This window comes from Etheostoma spectabile, chromosome 4, assembly GCF_008692095.1.
Source record: "Etheostoma spectabile isolate EspeVRDwgs_2016 chromosome 4, UIUC_Espe_1.0, whole genome shotgun sequence".
NCBI lineage: Eukaryota > Metazoa > Chordata > Actinopteri > Perciformes > Percidae > Etheostoma > Etheostoma spectabile.
This window is the reverse complement of record NC_045736.1, coordinates 34231737-34248435: the sequence shown is the minus strand read 5'-3', so window position 1 is coordinate 34248435 and position 16699 is coordinate 34231737. Positions and strand designations below refer to the sequence as shown.

Here is a 16699-nt window from a genome sequence, read left to right as displayed (position 1 = left end):
GTGTAGGCTATAATAATATTGAGGAAGTGATGCAGCATAATATGCAGGCCTACAGCATTCCTGAATTATGAATAATAATAATAATAATAATAATAATAATAATAATGATAGATAGATAGATAGATTATACTTTGTTCATCCCACAGTGGGGAAATTATAAACAACATGCAAACAACAGACAATGAGCAAAAGGCATTGAACGAATGTAAAGTGGCATTAAATAAAGTGTGGTTTCCATAGTACAACAAAATAAATAATAATAATAATAATAATAATAATAATAATAATAACAATAATTTTATTTTATTTTTTATTTTTTTATCTGTTTATTGATCCCCTATGGGAAAATTACAATTTACACTCTGTGTCCACACTTGGTTAGTTTAGACACAGTCCTGAACTACACACACACACACACACACACACACACACACACACACACGCTCAGGATCTATACATGCACTAATGGAGAGATGTCAGAGTGAGTAATGGATCCTTTATTAGTCCCACAAGGGGAAAATTCAATTTACACTCTGTTGTTCTTACACACATTACACACAAGCCTGAATCACACACACATGCTAAGTCCCTATACATGCACTAAATGGAGAGATGTCAGAGTGGGGGGGCTAAGCCAACATATTTCTTGGCATTCTTTTAAAACATGGCTCGAAAAATAGTGCAAATAGTTGCTGTTTGAGAAAAACAATCTCCCACACTAGGTTTGGGTTAAGCGCTGAATCTTTACAACATCTGGCTCCAAAAGTCCAAAATGAAGACCACTGACTGGTCCTTTAACCTGTGAGCAGCTGTGTTGAGCCTTCGCGACTTTCCTTCCTGGGAAAGTTGGCCAGCTGTCGACCTCTGGTGTCAAAACTTCGCCAAGAAGTTTTCCCTCTGTCGACTTGAACACGGCTGCCACGTAGCGCAGACTTCCAGGGAAGTAGCAGCAGATCTTCAGGAGCATCTCTTTGTAATCCCCTCTGCTGTTTACGGTGAGTCCGTTTCCCTTCCCGGATGTCTCATAGCCGAACGAGTCCACAGCGGATTAAAGTGTCTCCACTGTTCATGAACAGCGTTAAAGCCCAGCGAGGCAGCAGCCTGTCGCATCTACTGTCTGTCCCGTTAAACAAATGAGCGAGTCGATGAATAGTGGCTCTATTGTCCTGAAACTGTTAGCAGCTCACTGGTCACATCGGTTTTCTTTGAAACTAAAGGAGAAAGTTGTGATATAGACCCATTGGTGGAATGTAACCACACAATTACTCAAGTACTGTACAATTTTGAGCATTCCATGCCACTTTTTACTTCTACTAATAGTGTGGAGGGAATATTGTACTTCTTACTCCACTAAACTTATATCTAAAAACAGTTAGCCTAGTTAAGAATGCACAAAACATATACAAGATTATCAAATAGGATGCATTGCTCCAGTAAATTCAGCTCTAGTAGAGGATCTGAGTCTTTCCTCCACCACTGGATAAACCAGTTTACACTGTTTTACACAGTTTTCCCTTCCTTATGCATGAGCACTGTTATCGTTTAGTTTCTGCAGTTAAATAATACACAGTTTAGACTTGGTTTAAGTGCTACATATGCTGTAATGATTGATGGATTTTACAGACAACCATACTAATAATAGATTCAATTAATTTAGAAAGCACGCGTCAAACAGATGGTCCACGTGCTTTGTGTCACTTTAAAGTGAATATTGTTTCTCAGTCAATCAGTTCTTGGATTTGTTGCTTGGATAACACAAGCAATTTGAAGAGGCCTCAGGGCCCTGGGTAATTCAATCAGGAGAGACTTTGTTGCAAGTATAAAAAAGGTTTATTTGTTACATATGCACAGTATGAAATGTACACTACCGGTCAAAAGTTTGTGGTCACTTAGAAATTTCCATTCCATACTCCATTATAGACAGAATACCAGCTGAGATCAGTTGCCTTGCTTTTTTAACCAGGGCAGCAGTTTTTAGATTACATTATGTGTTTACATAATTGCAAATAGGTTTGCCAGTGTTTTTCTAGTTAGTTTTTTAAAATGATATCAGATTAGTAAACAAAATGTGCCTTTGGATGATTGAATGAATGGTTGGTGATAATGGCTAATGTAGATACACAATACACAATCTGATATCATTTTAAAAAACTAACTAGAAAAACACTGGCAAACCTATTTGCAATTATGTAAACACATAATGTAATCTAAAAACTGCTGCCCTGGTTAAAAAAGCAAGGCAACTGATCTCAGCTGGTATTCTGTCTATAATGGAGTGCAATGGAAATTTCTAAGTGACCTCAAACTTTTGACCGGTAGTGTATAGAGTCTTTGGAGATTAGACTCCGTCGCTATCACTCTCATTCACCCATTCACACACTTGCAAGGCACTTCTTGGGGGCACAACTTGAGGTTCAGAGTCTTGCTCAAGGAAACTTTGGAAAACTTAAACGCAGATTTGTTTTTTAAAGAATTTTAAAAGAGAACATAACTCCATATGTTTGTAACATATGGAGGTTGAAAACATGGGCAATGGACATGTATCTAACGAATGATGCTATTGATTTGCATTTTGGGAAATTTAGGAGCCAGAATCTTTTAAGCTTGACCAAGGACTGAAAGTCGGGATATCCCAGACTCTGCTGCTTTAATTTTGACAAAGATTTTTTTAATCGTGCGAGTTACCTAACTTGATGGAAGATGAATCAGACAGACAGAGGAAGTTAACAGCAACTATAATAAAAGTTATCAAAATCAACTCCAAGAAGCTAAAAAGTCACTGTTGGGACACGATGACTGATAAAATATTGTAAAGTTTCTCTCTTGGAGTTGAAATTGTCAGAATTTTGAACTATGATGCTCCATATAACCCTAACAGGAACCTTCACAGTTGTTTTGAGTTTTAATTATCCACAAGTGAAACCAAAACCAGCTCAACCAAAAATCATAAATGAGGACTGTCCTCTGAAATAGGTTTCCCAGTTAGGGCTGTCCTCGATTAAATAAATTATTGGTTCACTAACACTCATACGATTATATGGAAAAACATAGAAAGCGACTAAAGAAATCTTAGTTGGGGGGCATCATTTCTATAGAGGTGGTGCTTGTCAACACACTGGTGTACATTCCTCCCCCTAATCCCCACTGCTCTGTCATTATCAGCTGAAATTTAATTTTAATATAGGACTAAACAAGCTAACTGATTGCGTCACAGCTATTTATTTAGTTGAGACCATCTCAAGAGGACTCCCTAATGAAATCATGGCAATCAACAAAAGGGTTGGCATGGTGACAGTGCTGCAACAGCCTATTGTGGGCTCCCTTGTCTTGTCTATTAGCGGCAGTACACAAGACTCGCAGTGGGTGCCAGACCAGGAGAGCACTGCAGGAAAGGTCCGAACCATTTTTATTTTCTTTGTTTTGCTTATACTTCACAGAGGATGTCTTCCAAGAAATGAATCCAGTCCTGCACAGTCTGACTGAAATGTGAATGTAACAGGACAGAAGCAATGGGTAAGTTAAATGTAAATGCGTGATTTTCTATTGTAAAGCAGTTAAACAGTGTTTAGTTTTACTCTGATGTAAATTAAAGCAAGGGAAGGAACCAATGCATTATATAGGGCTGACCAGTGTGTCCTGTTTAAAATCAATGCGGATACCATTTCAATCAGGAGAGACTTGTTTGCAGATGTGCAAAGGTTTATTTTACATAAGCATAATTCAATGTCTAGTCTTTGGAGCTTTAGACTCCATCGTTTGTAAAAGGGGTAAGGAAGCCAAGACAATCCCCGCAATAGAGTCTAGACACTGGTGGTGGCGGCTTAGGAGCCCAAAGACCAGACCAAAGGAGTCGATGGAGCGTCCAGCAGGAGGAAGACCCAGGATGCCTTTGAGTAACGTTGACTGGAGGTGGAAGGAGTAGTGGAGGGTTGCACGCTTTTCCTGAAATGACAGCTGACAGCAGCAGGAAAAGAAACCGATTCAAAGCAGGGTTGTGATTCTGTGATTGGCCCTTGGAATTTGAGGCGGACTCTGTTTGGTTTAACAGGAAAGTGAATGCCTCCAACAGCTGATTTGTAATTAAGTGTTAGGTCTTCCTGAAAGAATTTACGCTGAGCTACATTACTTTAATGTCTCAGCTGCTAAAACCTCTGGAACTCCATTTAGACGATCAAGAGTCCTTAAAAAAATCATACAACTTTTCAAATCAATCAAATGTCTACAGAAACTTTACTTACAAATGGACTGTGTTTGCAGTCAGTGAGGAACTCTTCAAAGCTACATTTTTCCTCTTAGGAACTGATGACAGGGTTAATTAGTATTGAGATTCAGAAGCTTTCATGTGGACTACCGTCTGCCTCATTTACATTTCTGTCAATAGATACTGCACATGAAAGACTCAGGTTAATGCGAGAAACAGCTGCGGATTAGTTGGAGTGATGAACATGAATCATTCATTTGCCATTAACTAGAATATGATACATTCTGTAAACTAACATAAAAAAAACATTGATGTTTGCAATACAGAGCTTTGATCCAATTCATTAAAACACAGGAAAACCAGGAAATTGTGTATTATGTATTGCGCAAAAATGTATATCTTTCTGAGTAAAAACATAGTCTACATTTAGTCTGTAGAGAACATGGCTTTAGCCAAGTGGTACCCAAACCTTTTTCCAACACAGCACTCCTTCATAGGATTTGTTCATCTGAGACACCCTGTCACTCCCCGATGTAAGTCAAGTGCAGATTTGAGTCGCGCACGCTCCGATTTAAAAGGTGTACGGCATAACGTGTCATACTGAAATTCGTGAAATCCATGAAATAATAAACTTTTCTCATTACAAACAATGACAGAAGATGGAAATAATTTCAAAAACGTTTTAGCTATCCATGATTGTTTGATTGCTAACGTTAGCTCAAAACGCCATTCAACTGACAACCTTTGTTGTGTTTGATTGCTAACTTGTAGCCAGCTCTCTGGAGAGTTTAATATAGCATGAAATCCTGTAAATATAGCAAACAATCTCTAAAATATACCTCGCTTTGAACCAGAATTAAACTAAACACTTTTTAAATATAAAGTCTGCTGTCTTGAAGAAAAAAAAAGACTTTGTATTTGTTTTGTTTGCATGGCTGTAAATATAACTGCTGATTTTTTGGAGTCAGCCATTAGAGGTACGATCTCATGAAAACTCTATGAAGGTGAAACATTCGTTTGAAATTCACAAGTTCACCACAGAGATGATTTTGCTGTGTAAATGTGGATCTTTTGTTAAGAGTGCACTTCTAAAATAGTAAACCACTGAATGTTTTCCTTCCTCCCAGGTAGTTCCATCCTCCTGTTGGCCGGTGTGGTGTCCACTCTGGGCGGCCTTGTCTTTGGTTATGAGTTGGGCATCATCTCAGGTGCTTTGCTGCAGCTCAAAGCAGAGTTTAGACTCTCATGTGTCCAGCAGGAGGCTCTGGTCAGCTCTTTGTTGATGGGAGCTCTGCTGGCCTCCATCGTGGGCGGCAGCTTGATCGACCATCGGGGCCGCAGGAACTCCATACTCCTCAGCAATGTCTTGATCCTGATTGGCAGCCTGGTCCTGCTCATCGACTCCTTCTCTGCACTGGTGGTGGGCAGGATGACACTGGGGTTTGCCATGTGTATATCCTCCATGTCGTGCTGCATCTTTGTGTCTGAGATGGTTACCCCGGACCGAAGGGGCATTCTGGTAACACTGTATGAAGCTGGAATCACTGTGGGCATCCTGGCAGCTTATGCTATGAACTACATCCTGTCTGACTCCAAAAGAGGGTGGAAGTGGATGTTTGGATTAGCCGTAGTGCCGACTTTGATTCAGCTGGTCGCTATCTGGTTTCTTCCATCCAGCACGAAGGAATCTTTAAGCCAAAAATATTGCTTTCAGACTGAAAGAGAGCAAATAAGTACCATTGGAAACCAAGAAGCCGGTGACTCAGAAGTCAGCTCCAGCATGGAAAACAGGAAGGTTCAGTTTAACAGCATGTACCTTATCCAGCCTAAAGACAACATGAGGACTCGGACCATCATTGGCCTTGGGCTGGTGCTCTTTCAGCAGTTCACAGGCCAGCCCAACACTCTCCTCTACGCCTCCACTATATTCCACTCGGTGGGGTTTCAGAGCAATGCCTCAGCAATGCTGGCGTCTGTTGGCTTGGGGTTAGTCAAAGTGATCTCTACTCTGATCTCCATGGTGTTTTCAGACAAGGTGGGCAGGAGGCCTCTGCTCATCAGTGGGTGCTCTGTGATGGCGCTGTGTCTGCTAACCATTGGACTCCTCAGTGGGCATTCATTGATGAATGCTAAGAGGCCTTGTAATTCTGAGGACTTTAACGTTAACACAACAGATGCACCTCATTTAAATTTTGGTAATCGCTCAGTTTTTGACATGCCTGAGAGCCAAAGACTCCTTGATACCAGCACACAGGATCAAGATATAGTACTAGATCAAGTTAGACCGAAACCACCGGACACTCCTCTGGCATCTCCTCCTGGCGCCCATGGCACAGTTGTGAACTGGATCATTCTTGTGTGTCTGATGGCTGTCGTCAGTGCTTACGCCGTTGGATTTGGACCAAGTTTGTATATTCTCATGTTACACATGTATTCTCATGTTTCACAAATGGTTTTTGTTTTTTTTAAGTTTAAAAATGTATTCCGAATTGTGCATGTAAAGCTACACAAGACAAGATTGATAGAAATATCCATACTATAAACTAATACACATACTATTATGTGTAATAGTATTTTGGAGCTGCTAGCATGCCTACTGCAGCTTTATCACCTTTGAAATAACCATATCGAACTGTGAGTGGGTTATTAGAGCTGGTAAATTAAGCTGTTCCTTTTGTCTTTGACCAGTGACCTGGCTTCTCCTGAGTGAAATATTTCCACCCGCTGTGAGAGGAAGGGCATTTGCGTTCACCAGCTGCTTCAACTGGGCTGCCAACTTGTTGGTCACGTTCACATTCTTGAATTGTATCGGTGAGTTCCCATCAGAGGTGGGTAGAGTAGCCAAAAATTGTACTCAAGTAAAAGTACTGTTACTTCAGAATAATATGACTCAAGTAAAAGTAAAAGTAGTCATCCAAATAATTACTTGAGTAAAAGTAAAAAAGTACTTGATGAAAAAACTACTCGAGTAGTGAGTAACTGTTGAGTAACGTCTGATTTATTTCTTAACACAAGCATCAATCAGACCGACAAAGAACAAAATATTATCTTTAGGCAAATTATAGTTCTCCAATCAATAAAATAAATTTAATAATTTATAATTACAAAATAGCTTACTTGAGAGACTTGTCACATAAATTTGGATGGATACTGCAACATACTGTATGTAACCTAAAAGACAAACATCCACCTCTCCACAGCAGAAACTAAAACCACCGCTACGTCTCCTCAGGTTAGATGTGAGTTGTTGAACGCTCACATGTCCGTTTGTTTTGGTAGACCCTGAACACACCGCCTAACGTAGCTGCTGTTTCTTTGCTTTGCTGCGACTGTAAAGCTAACCTGTCCCGCTGCTGAAACGAGTACGGTCACGTGACTGCACAACGACGTGTGATTGGTTAAGCACAGTCACGTTCAGCGGAAGACTCCCTCTCTCTGTCAAAAAACATTGAAATGAGACGTACGCGGGGGTAAAAACAATGAAGCGTAGTAACGAGTAACGAGCTCCTTGTTGCCTAATGTAGCGGAGTAAGAGTACAGTTTATTTTTCACTAATCTACTCAAGTACAAGTAAAAGTATAGTGATTTAAAACTACTCCTAGAAGTACAATTTTTTCAAAAACTTACTCAAGTAAATGTAACGGAGTAAATGTAACTCGTTACTACCCACCTCTGGTTCCCATATACATTATTTTACCTGGCGCACATTTTACAAAAGTACAGGTGTAACTAATAAAATGAATGATGTAGGCTACCATTAACATGATAATATCACCTTTTAAAAAGATATGGTGAACTTGTTGACGAAATGCAGAATGCATGAAGTAGAATGCAAATGAGTTGTGACATGGAAAAAGTAATTGCAATTATGTTAATTTGTCAGTCCAATTGTAGTCGGCACAACCCTGATTTATAGAAATATACTGTATGCAATAAGGAAATATAACAACACGTGATCTTTTATTATAGTAGTGTAGCATGTTGCCTCGCTGACATGGCACACAGACACTTCAATGAAGTGGAACTGTTTATTTAATTAGTTACAGCTGAGCTTTTTTTCTGGTATGACAAGTTAAAATGTCTGCTGAGAAAACAGGAGAGACATGTGTACACACCTACACAGGAAGACGTCTTATCAAATGAAGGGAAAACATCTGTATGGGAGGACCACTGTGTACCACTTTGAAGGAAGATTTGGTAATGCTGAAAAGCTAGCAAGACGTGGAAGTAGCATCTCCTCTGGCCTCCGTAACTCCATAAGTTATTTATTGCTATTGGTGTGTGAAGACTATTTCAAACTATATTTAAAAAAGGTTATATTGGAAATAGTTTCCAACCCTGCATTCAACATAACAAAATAAATTATAATGTTGCTTCAAAGTAAATTTAAGAGCAAACTTGATGATGAATCAATGGTCATATTTCCTGGAACGTTTTTCCCTGACTTAATTTACGTGAAATAATGACCAGCAAAGAGTGGACTGTGTTTTTTTAATTAACAGATGCGATAGGTCTGTCTGGGACGTTTCTTTTGTATGGAATGGCTGCTGTGGCAGCTGCGGTCTTCTTCTTCTTCATGCTACCAGAAACCAAAGGGAAAACTCTGGAGCAGATAGACAAGGAGCTGCGTTCAAACAAGTAGGATCTATAGTTGTCTGATTAAAAACACAATGTAATAATGTAAGGTGGCATGCTGAGACACTGATGTGCTTGGCCTTCTTTTGCAGGTTTTATCATAGTGAGGAGTGCTGTTGCATCATCAGCTGGAGAAACACTTCCCCACAGTACCAAAGAGTGCACTGTCAAGTTAGCCCCTCAGGGTGATTAACACTGACGGGCACTGAATACATGATGGTTTTAAACTCATAGAACTTTTTTTTCCCATTAAACTTGATATTGGAATACACGTGTCACAAAGCTGATAGCTATTGTAAATTACATGTTGGGTGTGTTCATTTACATGTTTTGCTTACGAGCAACTTAGTTTACAATATTACCTGTGAATTTTTCTGATCATTTGACCACTCTAGTTTGGGTCTCCTTCAGCAATAAAATTGTGAGGTAAAACTATAAAGAAATCAATGATGTTATGAGTTTGCAATAATCTCTGAGCCTTGAGCCCCTTGACAGTATTGCTTGTTCTTAGCATGGCTTTAGTGAGCTGTTAGGCGATGCCAGGGAAAATATTTGCTGTTGCTTCCAAGTTCCCATGAAGTAAAGCACACAGAACCATAGACTGCAGTTAGAATATTTTTTATATTTTGCGAGAGCACCTTAAAACAAAAAGTACTCCTTTACAGCTACATAACATTGGACGGGATAGAATAAGTATTAGATATAGAAGTATAAAAACAGAATAGTTCTAAACAACCTGAATATACCAAGACTCAGCGAAGACCAGGCTAACTTGCTGGAAGGTCCCATTACATTGTTAGAAATTGATACAGCCATTTCATCACTCCAATCGGGCAAATGCCCTGGAGCTGACGGATACCCAGTTGAGTTTTTAAGGTTTTGAAAGGCAAGATTAATAAGTTGTTACAGAGAGTATTTAATGTGTCTTTTGAACACTCAAGTCTCCGGGAACTATGTACGTTGCCAATATTACAGTAATACCAAAAAAAGATAAGGACCAGAACTGCCTTCTTCCTATCGGCCGATAAAGCTCGTGGAGTAGAATGAAAAATTGTCAAAGTGTGGGCCAATAGATTAGAGCGAGTTGTATCAGACATAGTAAGCACAGACCAGACTGGATTTATAAGGGTCGTTTGTCCTCAAATAATACGAGACGCTTGATTAATATTATTCATTATCTTAATTACCATCAAAACCCAGCGCCATGTTTCAATGGACGCCGAAAAAAGCTTTCGACCGTGTCGAACTGGACTACATGTCGAAGTGCTAAGAAGAGATTGGTTTTAAATCCACTTTTATAGATTGGGTGAAGATCTTGTACAAGAAGCTGTAGCCTCTGTCTGACAAATGGCTTTATCTGCACCATTTAAACTCACGTGGTACTGCCCAGGGCAGTCCTTTATCACCTTTGCTATTTTCCCTGGCTATAGAGCCGCTTGAGTAGCCGTCAGACAGATACAAATAGGAAACAATAGGAATAGGAAACACAGCACAAAATTTTATTATATGCTGATGACGTTCTATTAACTCTAACAGATCCCGATAAATCAATTCCAGAACTGGTTGATTGTATTAAAGAATTTGGACAAATATCAGGGTATAAGGTAAATTTTGAAAAGTCAGAAATAATGCCTTTAACAAACAGTGGTCAGGTGGAACCTGCTTACGTCAAACCTTTCCGTTGGGCACCTAAAGGATTTAAGTATCTAGGTATAAAAATCACGCCCAAAATTGGTCAGCTGTATGCAGAGAACATCAATCCTTTAATTGGTCACATAAAAGAAAAAGTTACAAGTTGGAAAAAGCTTCCTTTATCAATGCTTGGTAGGATTACCCTTACTAAAATGGTACTACTTCCAAAAATTTCATATCCAGTTTCAATGCTTTTTGTGTTTTTGAATCCAAATGATCTTAAGGACATTAATAAACTGATATCAGACTTTATCTGGGCAGGTAGAAAGCCTAAGCTTAAAATGGATATTTTACAACTTCCAAAACAACAGGGCGGGTGGGGCTTACCAAAGATTGAGAACTATGTACTGTCTATTCAGAATTTCAGTTGGCAACGGACATGATGTGACGCCTTGGCTTGAGATGAAAAAGTAATTAGCAAACCCTCTGTCTTGTAAACTTATTAGATAAACGTGCAAGAGAACTGCACCTACTGTTAAAGACAATTTCTTATTGATAATGTTTTGAAGACATGGAGTATTTGAAGAAAATTATTTGGGAAGTCTAAGGACCTTAATTTCTTGCATTTTGGTAGAAACTCAGATTAACAGAGAGGGCGCTGGTCTCAATCTCAAGTCCTGGCAAGAAGCTGGTATTAGGAGAATGTGATTCTGTGGGACAGAGGTAAATTCAAGACATTGAAGATAAAGATCTCATATAATATACCGCCAAAGATTCTACAAGTATCTCCAGATCAGGCACTATGTAAAATCAAAGATTGGATCACTGGGAGTTACCAACGAACTGTTACTTGCTTGAAAGAACTCTATGGATTGTCGGAAATGGACTTTGTGTCTAGATTTACTCTGAGTCACAGACCTAACATTGGACAAGCTGAAACATTACGAACAACTTGGAGTATGCTGTTTAAAATTCCAATGACTCTGCGTCGTGGGAGGAAATATTACTACTGCCCTCTGGATATCAATCGAATAGATACAGAGAAATGCAATCATATTACATAATGTTTACATATCACCTTATATATACAGTAAGTACACTCCAGGTGCTTCACCGAACTGTCTTAAATGTAACTCGGCTAAGGGCACTAGATTTCACTGTCTTTGGGAGTGTAAGAACATCAAGGTATTCTGGCAGGCAGTATGCAGTGAATCAGTTCGGTGATAGGAACGACAGTCCGCTCAGCCCACTCATGTGTCTACTGGGCCTTATACCGACCCTCTGAGAGCTCACAAAGAGACTGTTCAGTTTCTTCTGATGCTGGCCGAAAGGTATAATGGCCAAATGGGTTGGTAGCGTGCCCCCCTTACTCAGTGTGGAAATCTCTGATATCTGGAGTAGTAACAGAGAGAGATTGATATTGTCTTAATGGTAAATTGCACCTGTTTAAAAATAGGGAGAAATCTTAAAGTGCCTAAAGATGAAGGGTCATTAACACAAACTGTATAAATGTAAATGTATGTATATACATCGATATGACGAGATGCTGTATGTAAGCTGCACATACCCATAGATATGATACTAAAGTTTGTTTGTGCTGTGCTTTTTGTTCTTGTGTGTTTTTGTTGAATTACAAAAAATGTTATAAAAAGAATATTAAAAAAAAAACAAGGAAAAAGAAAAAAAAAAACAGAATAGTATGGGTATCATATAGTAAAATAAAGTACATGTAGTAGGCTTGCAACTAATGATAATTTTCATAGTCAGTTAATCTGTTAGTTATTTTTCTTGATTAATGTATTGGTCTATAAAATTTCATAATATGGTGAAAAATGTAGGTCAGTGTTTCCCAAAGCCCAAGATGATGTCCTCAAATGTTTTGTTTGTCAACTCAAAGATATTCAGTCTACTGTCACAGAGAAGTGAAGAAACTAACAAATATTCACATTTAACGGGCTGCAATCACACAATGTTTACTGCTTTCATAAAAAAAAGCTCAAACTGATTATCAAAATAGTGATAACTGATAACTAATGGATTAATCTTTGAAGCTCTAGTGTGTAATATAGTAAGTGTAGTATGATATAAACTATAAAATATAACAATATATCAACATATATAGCAAGGTATACATATTAGGTAAATAATCCAGCAGTCCAACAGTGTGTGATAATTGTATCTTACATAGAACAGGAACCAGTCACACACATTCATACACTGTGGGTGAGGCTGCCATACAAGGTGCCTCATCAGGTACATCCACACACATTCACACAGCATCGGGGGCAGTTAGGGGTTCTGTCTTGCCCAAGATGGAACTGCATCAACTTTCCGATCGGTACCACCTGAACCACACCCAACCTTTTAAGGAGGGGGACATCCTTCATATTATGAAGACCTGCTGTATGCCAATGGCCCATGCATGATTTTGTATATATTTAATTGCATCTATATTTATGTCCCTGTAATTTGTTCTCTTCAAGTTTGACTTAAATAAATTGTTAAAATGTGTGCGTGTGTAGCAGCTGGTACAAAGGAACGCCTGAAGTGAGCCTATCTGCCCACAGCTCGTTGTAGAGAGCATCAGAGGGTTATCTAGGATGGCTTTGCCTAAAGTCATATGTGCCACTAACTCCAGACTGTGTGGTTCCAGCCCAATCAGAGCTGGCCTTGATGCCACCTGGCCAGCACACTGGCTACTACAGAGTGATAGAAGAGCTTCAGAAGCCTGTTGTACACACTGAAGGATCAGAGTCTTCTCAGGAAGAACATTCTGCTCTGGCCTTTCCTGAAGAGGGCTTCAGTTGCGGAACCAGTCCATTTTCTTTTCCTTCCTTGAGTCCACCCTCTCTCCACTTCCACTCCCTGGATGCTAAAAGGGACAGGGGGTCTCAAGTTCCTCTAGTAACCCACCACCAGCTCTTTGGTCTTGGTGATATTGAGCTGCAGTTGATTGTTGTTACCCCATGTGATGAAGCTCTCCATCAGTCCTCTGTACTCTTCATCTTTGCTGATGCATTACCAACATGTCCATACTGTATGTACATTTACAGTTATTGGTCTTTGTAATTAGTCTTCTTGTCCATACTGGCCACAAAGTAATACCTTCCTATTTTGACTCAAATGTAAAATTGTGGAAAACATCTACCGTCCTTCTTTTGTTATTTAAACACAGGTGGTTTTGTACTCAGAGGCTAACACTGAGATATCCACTTTGGATTTGTTAAACTCAAGACCTAATATTAGAAGAGCACATAACAGGGACTGTGGATTCTGATAAGTCTGTTAGTGTCCCATTAGAAAGGGATAACTACACAGCCAGTATGGAGAGGAAGAAGAATTACAGCATGGCATGAAAATTTCATTTTGAGGTTTTTTTTTACATTAAAATGAGTTCCCCCAGCCTGCCTATGGTCCCCCAGTGGCTAGAAATGATGATAGGTGTAAACTGAGCGCTGGGTATCCTGCTTTGCCTTTAAGAAAATTAAAGCTCAGATGGGCCAATCTGGAATCTTGCTCCTTATGAGGTCATAAGGGGCAAGGTTACCTCCCCTTTCTCTGCTTTGGCTGCCGAGAGAATTTGGCCCACCCATGAGAGAGAGACATCGTGGCTTACAAACGAACAAAGTGGCAGTTGGTCAAGGCCACACACCCAGCCTTCACCTTGCACCCCCCCCCCCCACCTCCTTAAAAGCTACAGACTCAGAAATGGCACGTACTAAGGAAAGCTCATTGTGGGACTGGCTCTAATGGCTGTGATTCTGCACCAAGGCTGAATTTTGGGAGACTTCAGATATGGGATTAGGGGACCACTAAGGTCTATATAAAAGTGGCTTCAGATACAGTATCAGGGGACCATTAAGGTCTGTATAAAAGAGACTTCAGATACAGTTTTAGGGGACCACTAAGGTCTATATAAAAGAGACTTCAGATACAGTATCAGGGGACCATTAAGGTCTATATAAAAGAGACTTCAGATACAGTATTAGGGGACCACTAAGGTCTATATAAAAGAGACTTCAGATACAGTATCAGGGGACCATTAAGGTCTATATAAAAGAGACTTCAGATACAGTATCAGGGGACCATTAAGGTCTATATAAAAGCATCCAAAGAGTACCATGTCATGGGACCTTTAACTCTATGTACATTTGGCATTGGAAATAATGCATTCAACAATTGTGAAAAACCTTTAACTAGACTGTAAATTGTAGCATTGTTTTAAATATCCATAATTTGCAGTAACCTTAAAGAGGGGTCTGTATGAACATGACAGACATCAGTCAGATGTTCCTGATAAATAAAACACGTGTTTATTTACACAAATATTTTCAAATACTAGTCTTCTACATAAGGACATAAAAATATATACAGGGATGTAGGGACTCAAACAGCTCCGTTCTCAGGTTAATGTACACATGTTCAGATTTATTTGCATTTTCAGGTTTTGAAATAAAAGAAAAAAAAGGATGCGTATGTACAGCCGGATTTAAAACGTACACTTTCGAAATAAAACACTAGGGAAAACTCTACCCTTGAAGCGCTATTCGACAATTCAACTCCAAGTCCAATTTTCCCTCATCATGTTTGTGAAAGCCAGTAAACTGTCTCGTCACAAAGCTCACCCATGTCACTACTCATAACAGATCTTAGCTTGGCTTACAGCATTTCAGTCACCTACAGCTTATTGTATCATGTTGTCATATTATTTAGTTGAACCAACATTGACAATCTGCATTACAGTATCTCCATTAGCTACTCCCACAAAACAAAACTAGGTTTGGTCAGTGTCTTTTTCCAACCAACTGAGGAAACTTTGGTTATGTCTTGAAGTGATTCCATGAACTGGAAAGCAGCACATATGAGAAACCATTTCTTTTAGAACCTGAATGAACTTAACCTGGCTTCTCAATAGATTGTAGTACAACACTAGAGTCAAACCACTTGATGGTGATGAACCTTATCCAGCAGTCTAGAACATTTCAATACAAAACTGTTTAATAACAGATGATGTGACGGAGAGCCGCATATCAAAAGAAGACTGGTGATCTGGTTTGGTAAGAAAGGCAAGCCAAAACTACTCAGAGAAAGTGTCATTGTGTTCACATACACCTAGAGCACTGAACAGCACCAAACACTTCCAGAATGCTTTGATCTGGAGGGCGTTGAGACCCATCTGGGGTGATAAATGAAGTGTCATCAGGTCTTGTTTTTGACGATGCTGCATTAGTAAACTATACATAATGTGCTCTGTTTGGTCCTGATGGCCAACATCTCATTTTTTTGCCTTCTGCTGATGTAGTTTTTGACCACTGCCTTCGCAGTCCAAACTGAAACACACAGGGCCGGTTGTTGAGTCCCCGAATCAGCCATTAATGACACTCTGTCTCAGTCTCGCCACACACAGACACGCAACCCTTTGTATTGACTACAGCTTGTGGGAAAATGAAAGGAATACCTGTATATTTCAATAACACAGAACATTCATTTCAGATGTCAGGTTAACAAGTTCATTTGAGGAGGAAAAGGAACGGAAAAGCATCGTTCTTTTCTTAGACAACGGCTTCCTTTGACCAGAAGGTCAGTAACCCTCCTCCCCTATGCTAGGTGGTGTTGGAGAGCCTGGGGAGAAGGGGGTGAGTGTGGATTTGGGTGGGGTATCACTGCGGGGCGCCAACAGCAGCTGCCACCGGGGTGCTCAGGACGTTGGTGGAGGCAGAGAGGACCGGCGAGCCGGTGAAAGGGCCCAGGGCAGTGGAAGCTGGCAAGGCAGAGATACCTGAGGGAAGGAGAGCCAGAGCAACGGTTAGAAAACCAATACCAAACACTTTGTTCAGTCACCACACAAAGATGTGCAAAGATGGTGTGGCCCTAGTTCAGCACACCATCGTTCTTGCTATCCATCAAAAATTGACCTAAACAGACACGGTGACTCTATGTGACCCAATGAATGTCACGTCAATATATTTGATAAATACAGAACTTCTGACTGGCTGCCTGAATTAGCGGTGGGGAAAAAAAACATTGATTCACGCAGGCCTCAGGATTTTTTCATGAAAGAGTTTTTAAAACGGATTCTTTTCATTAACCAATGATTCACCCAAATATGTTCCGCTTATACGCTAGGCCTGCACGATTAATTGTTATAAAATCGTGATCTCAATTCACCCTGTTCACAATTTAACTTTTAAATAACTTTGATTTATATATATATATATATATATATATATA

General features: G+C 39.6%; 2 protein-coding genes across 4 annotated transcripts in view; one reads left to right on the top strand and one right to left on the bottom strand.

The window, feature by feature from the left end:
- Positions 1-773: 773 nt before the first annotated feature.
- Positions 774-9742, top strand: slc2a10 (solute carrier family 2 member 10). Of its 2 annotated transcripts, XM_032513457.1 has the most exons (7): positions 774-995; positions 3438-3513; positions 5329-6606; positions 6890-7012; positions 8704-8839; positions 8929-9026; positions 9180-9742. In XM_032513457.1, the coding sequence occupies exons 2-6, from the start codon at positions 3510-3512 to the stop codon at positions 9023-9025; spliced, it is 1638 nt and encodes a 545-aa protein (XP_032369348.1). In that variant the 5' UTR covers positions 774-995; positions 3438-3509; the 3' UTR covers position 9026; positions 9180-9742. The 2 variants fall into 2 exon arrangements, with proteins under 2 accessions (XP_032369348.1, XP_032369347.1); XM_032513456.1 differs by having other exon boundaries at positions 8929-9257.
- A 5016-nt stretch (positions 9743-14758) lies between these two features.
- The window catches only part of LOC116687975 (casein kinase II subunit alpha), a 24003-nt gene continuing 22062 nt past the window's right edge, over positions 14759-16699 (bottom strand). For both annotated transcript variants that reach the window (XM_032513721.1, XM_032513722.1), the window contains one exon: positions 14759-16247. In XM_032513721.1, coding sequence (XP_032369612.1) covers positions 16129-16247 — 119 coding nt within the window. In that variant the 3' untranslated portion in view covers positions 14759-16128. The remainder of the gene's footprint in view (positions 16248-16699) is intronic.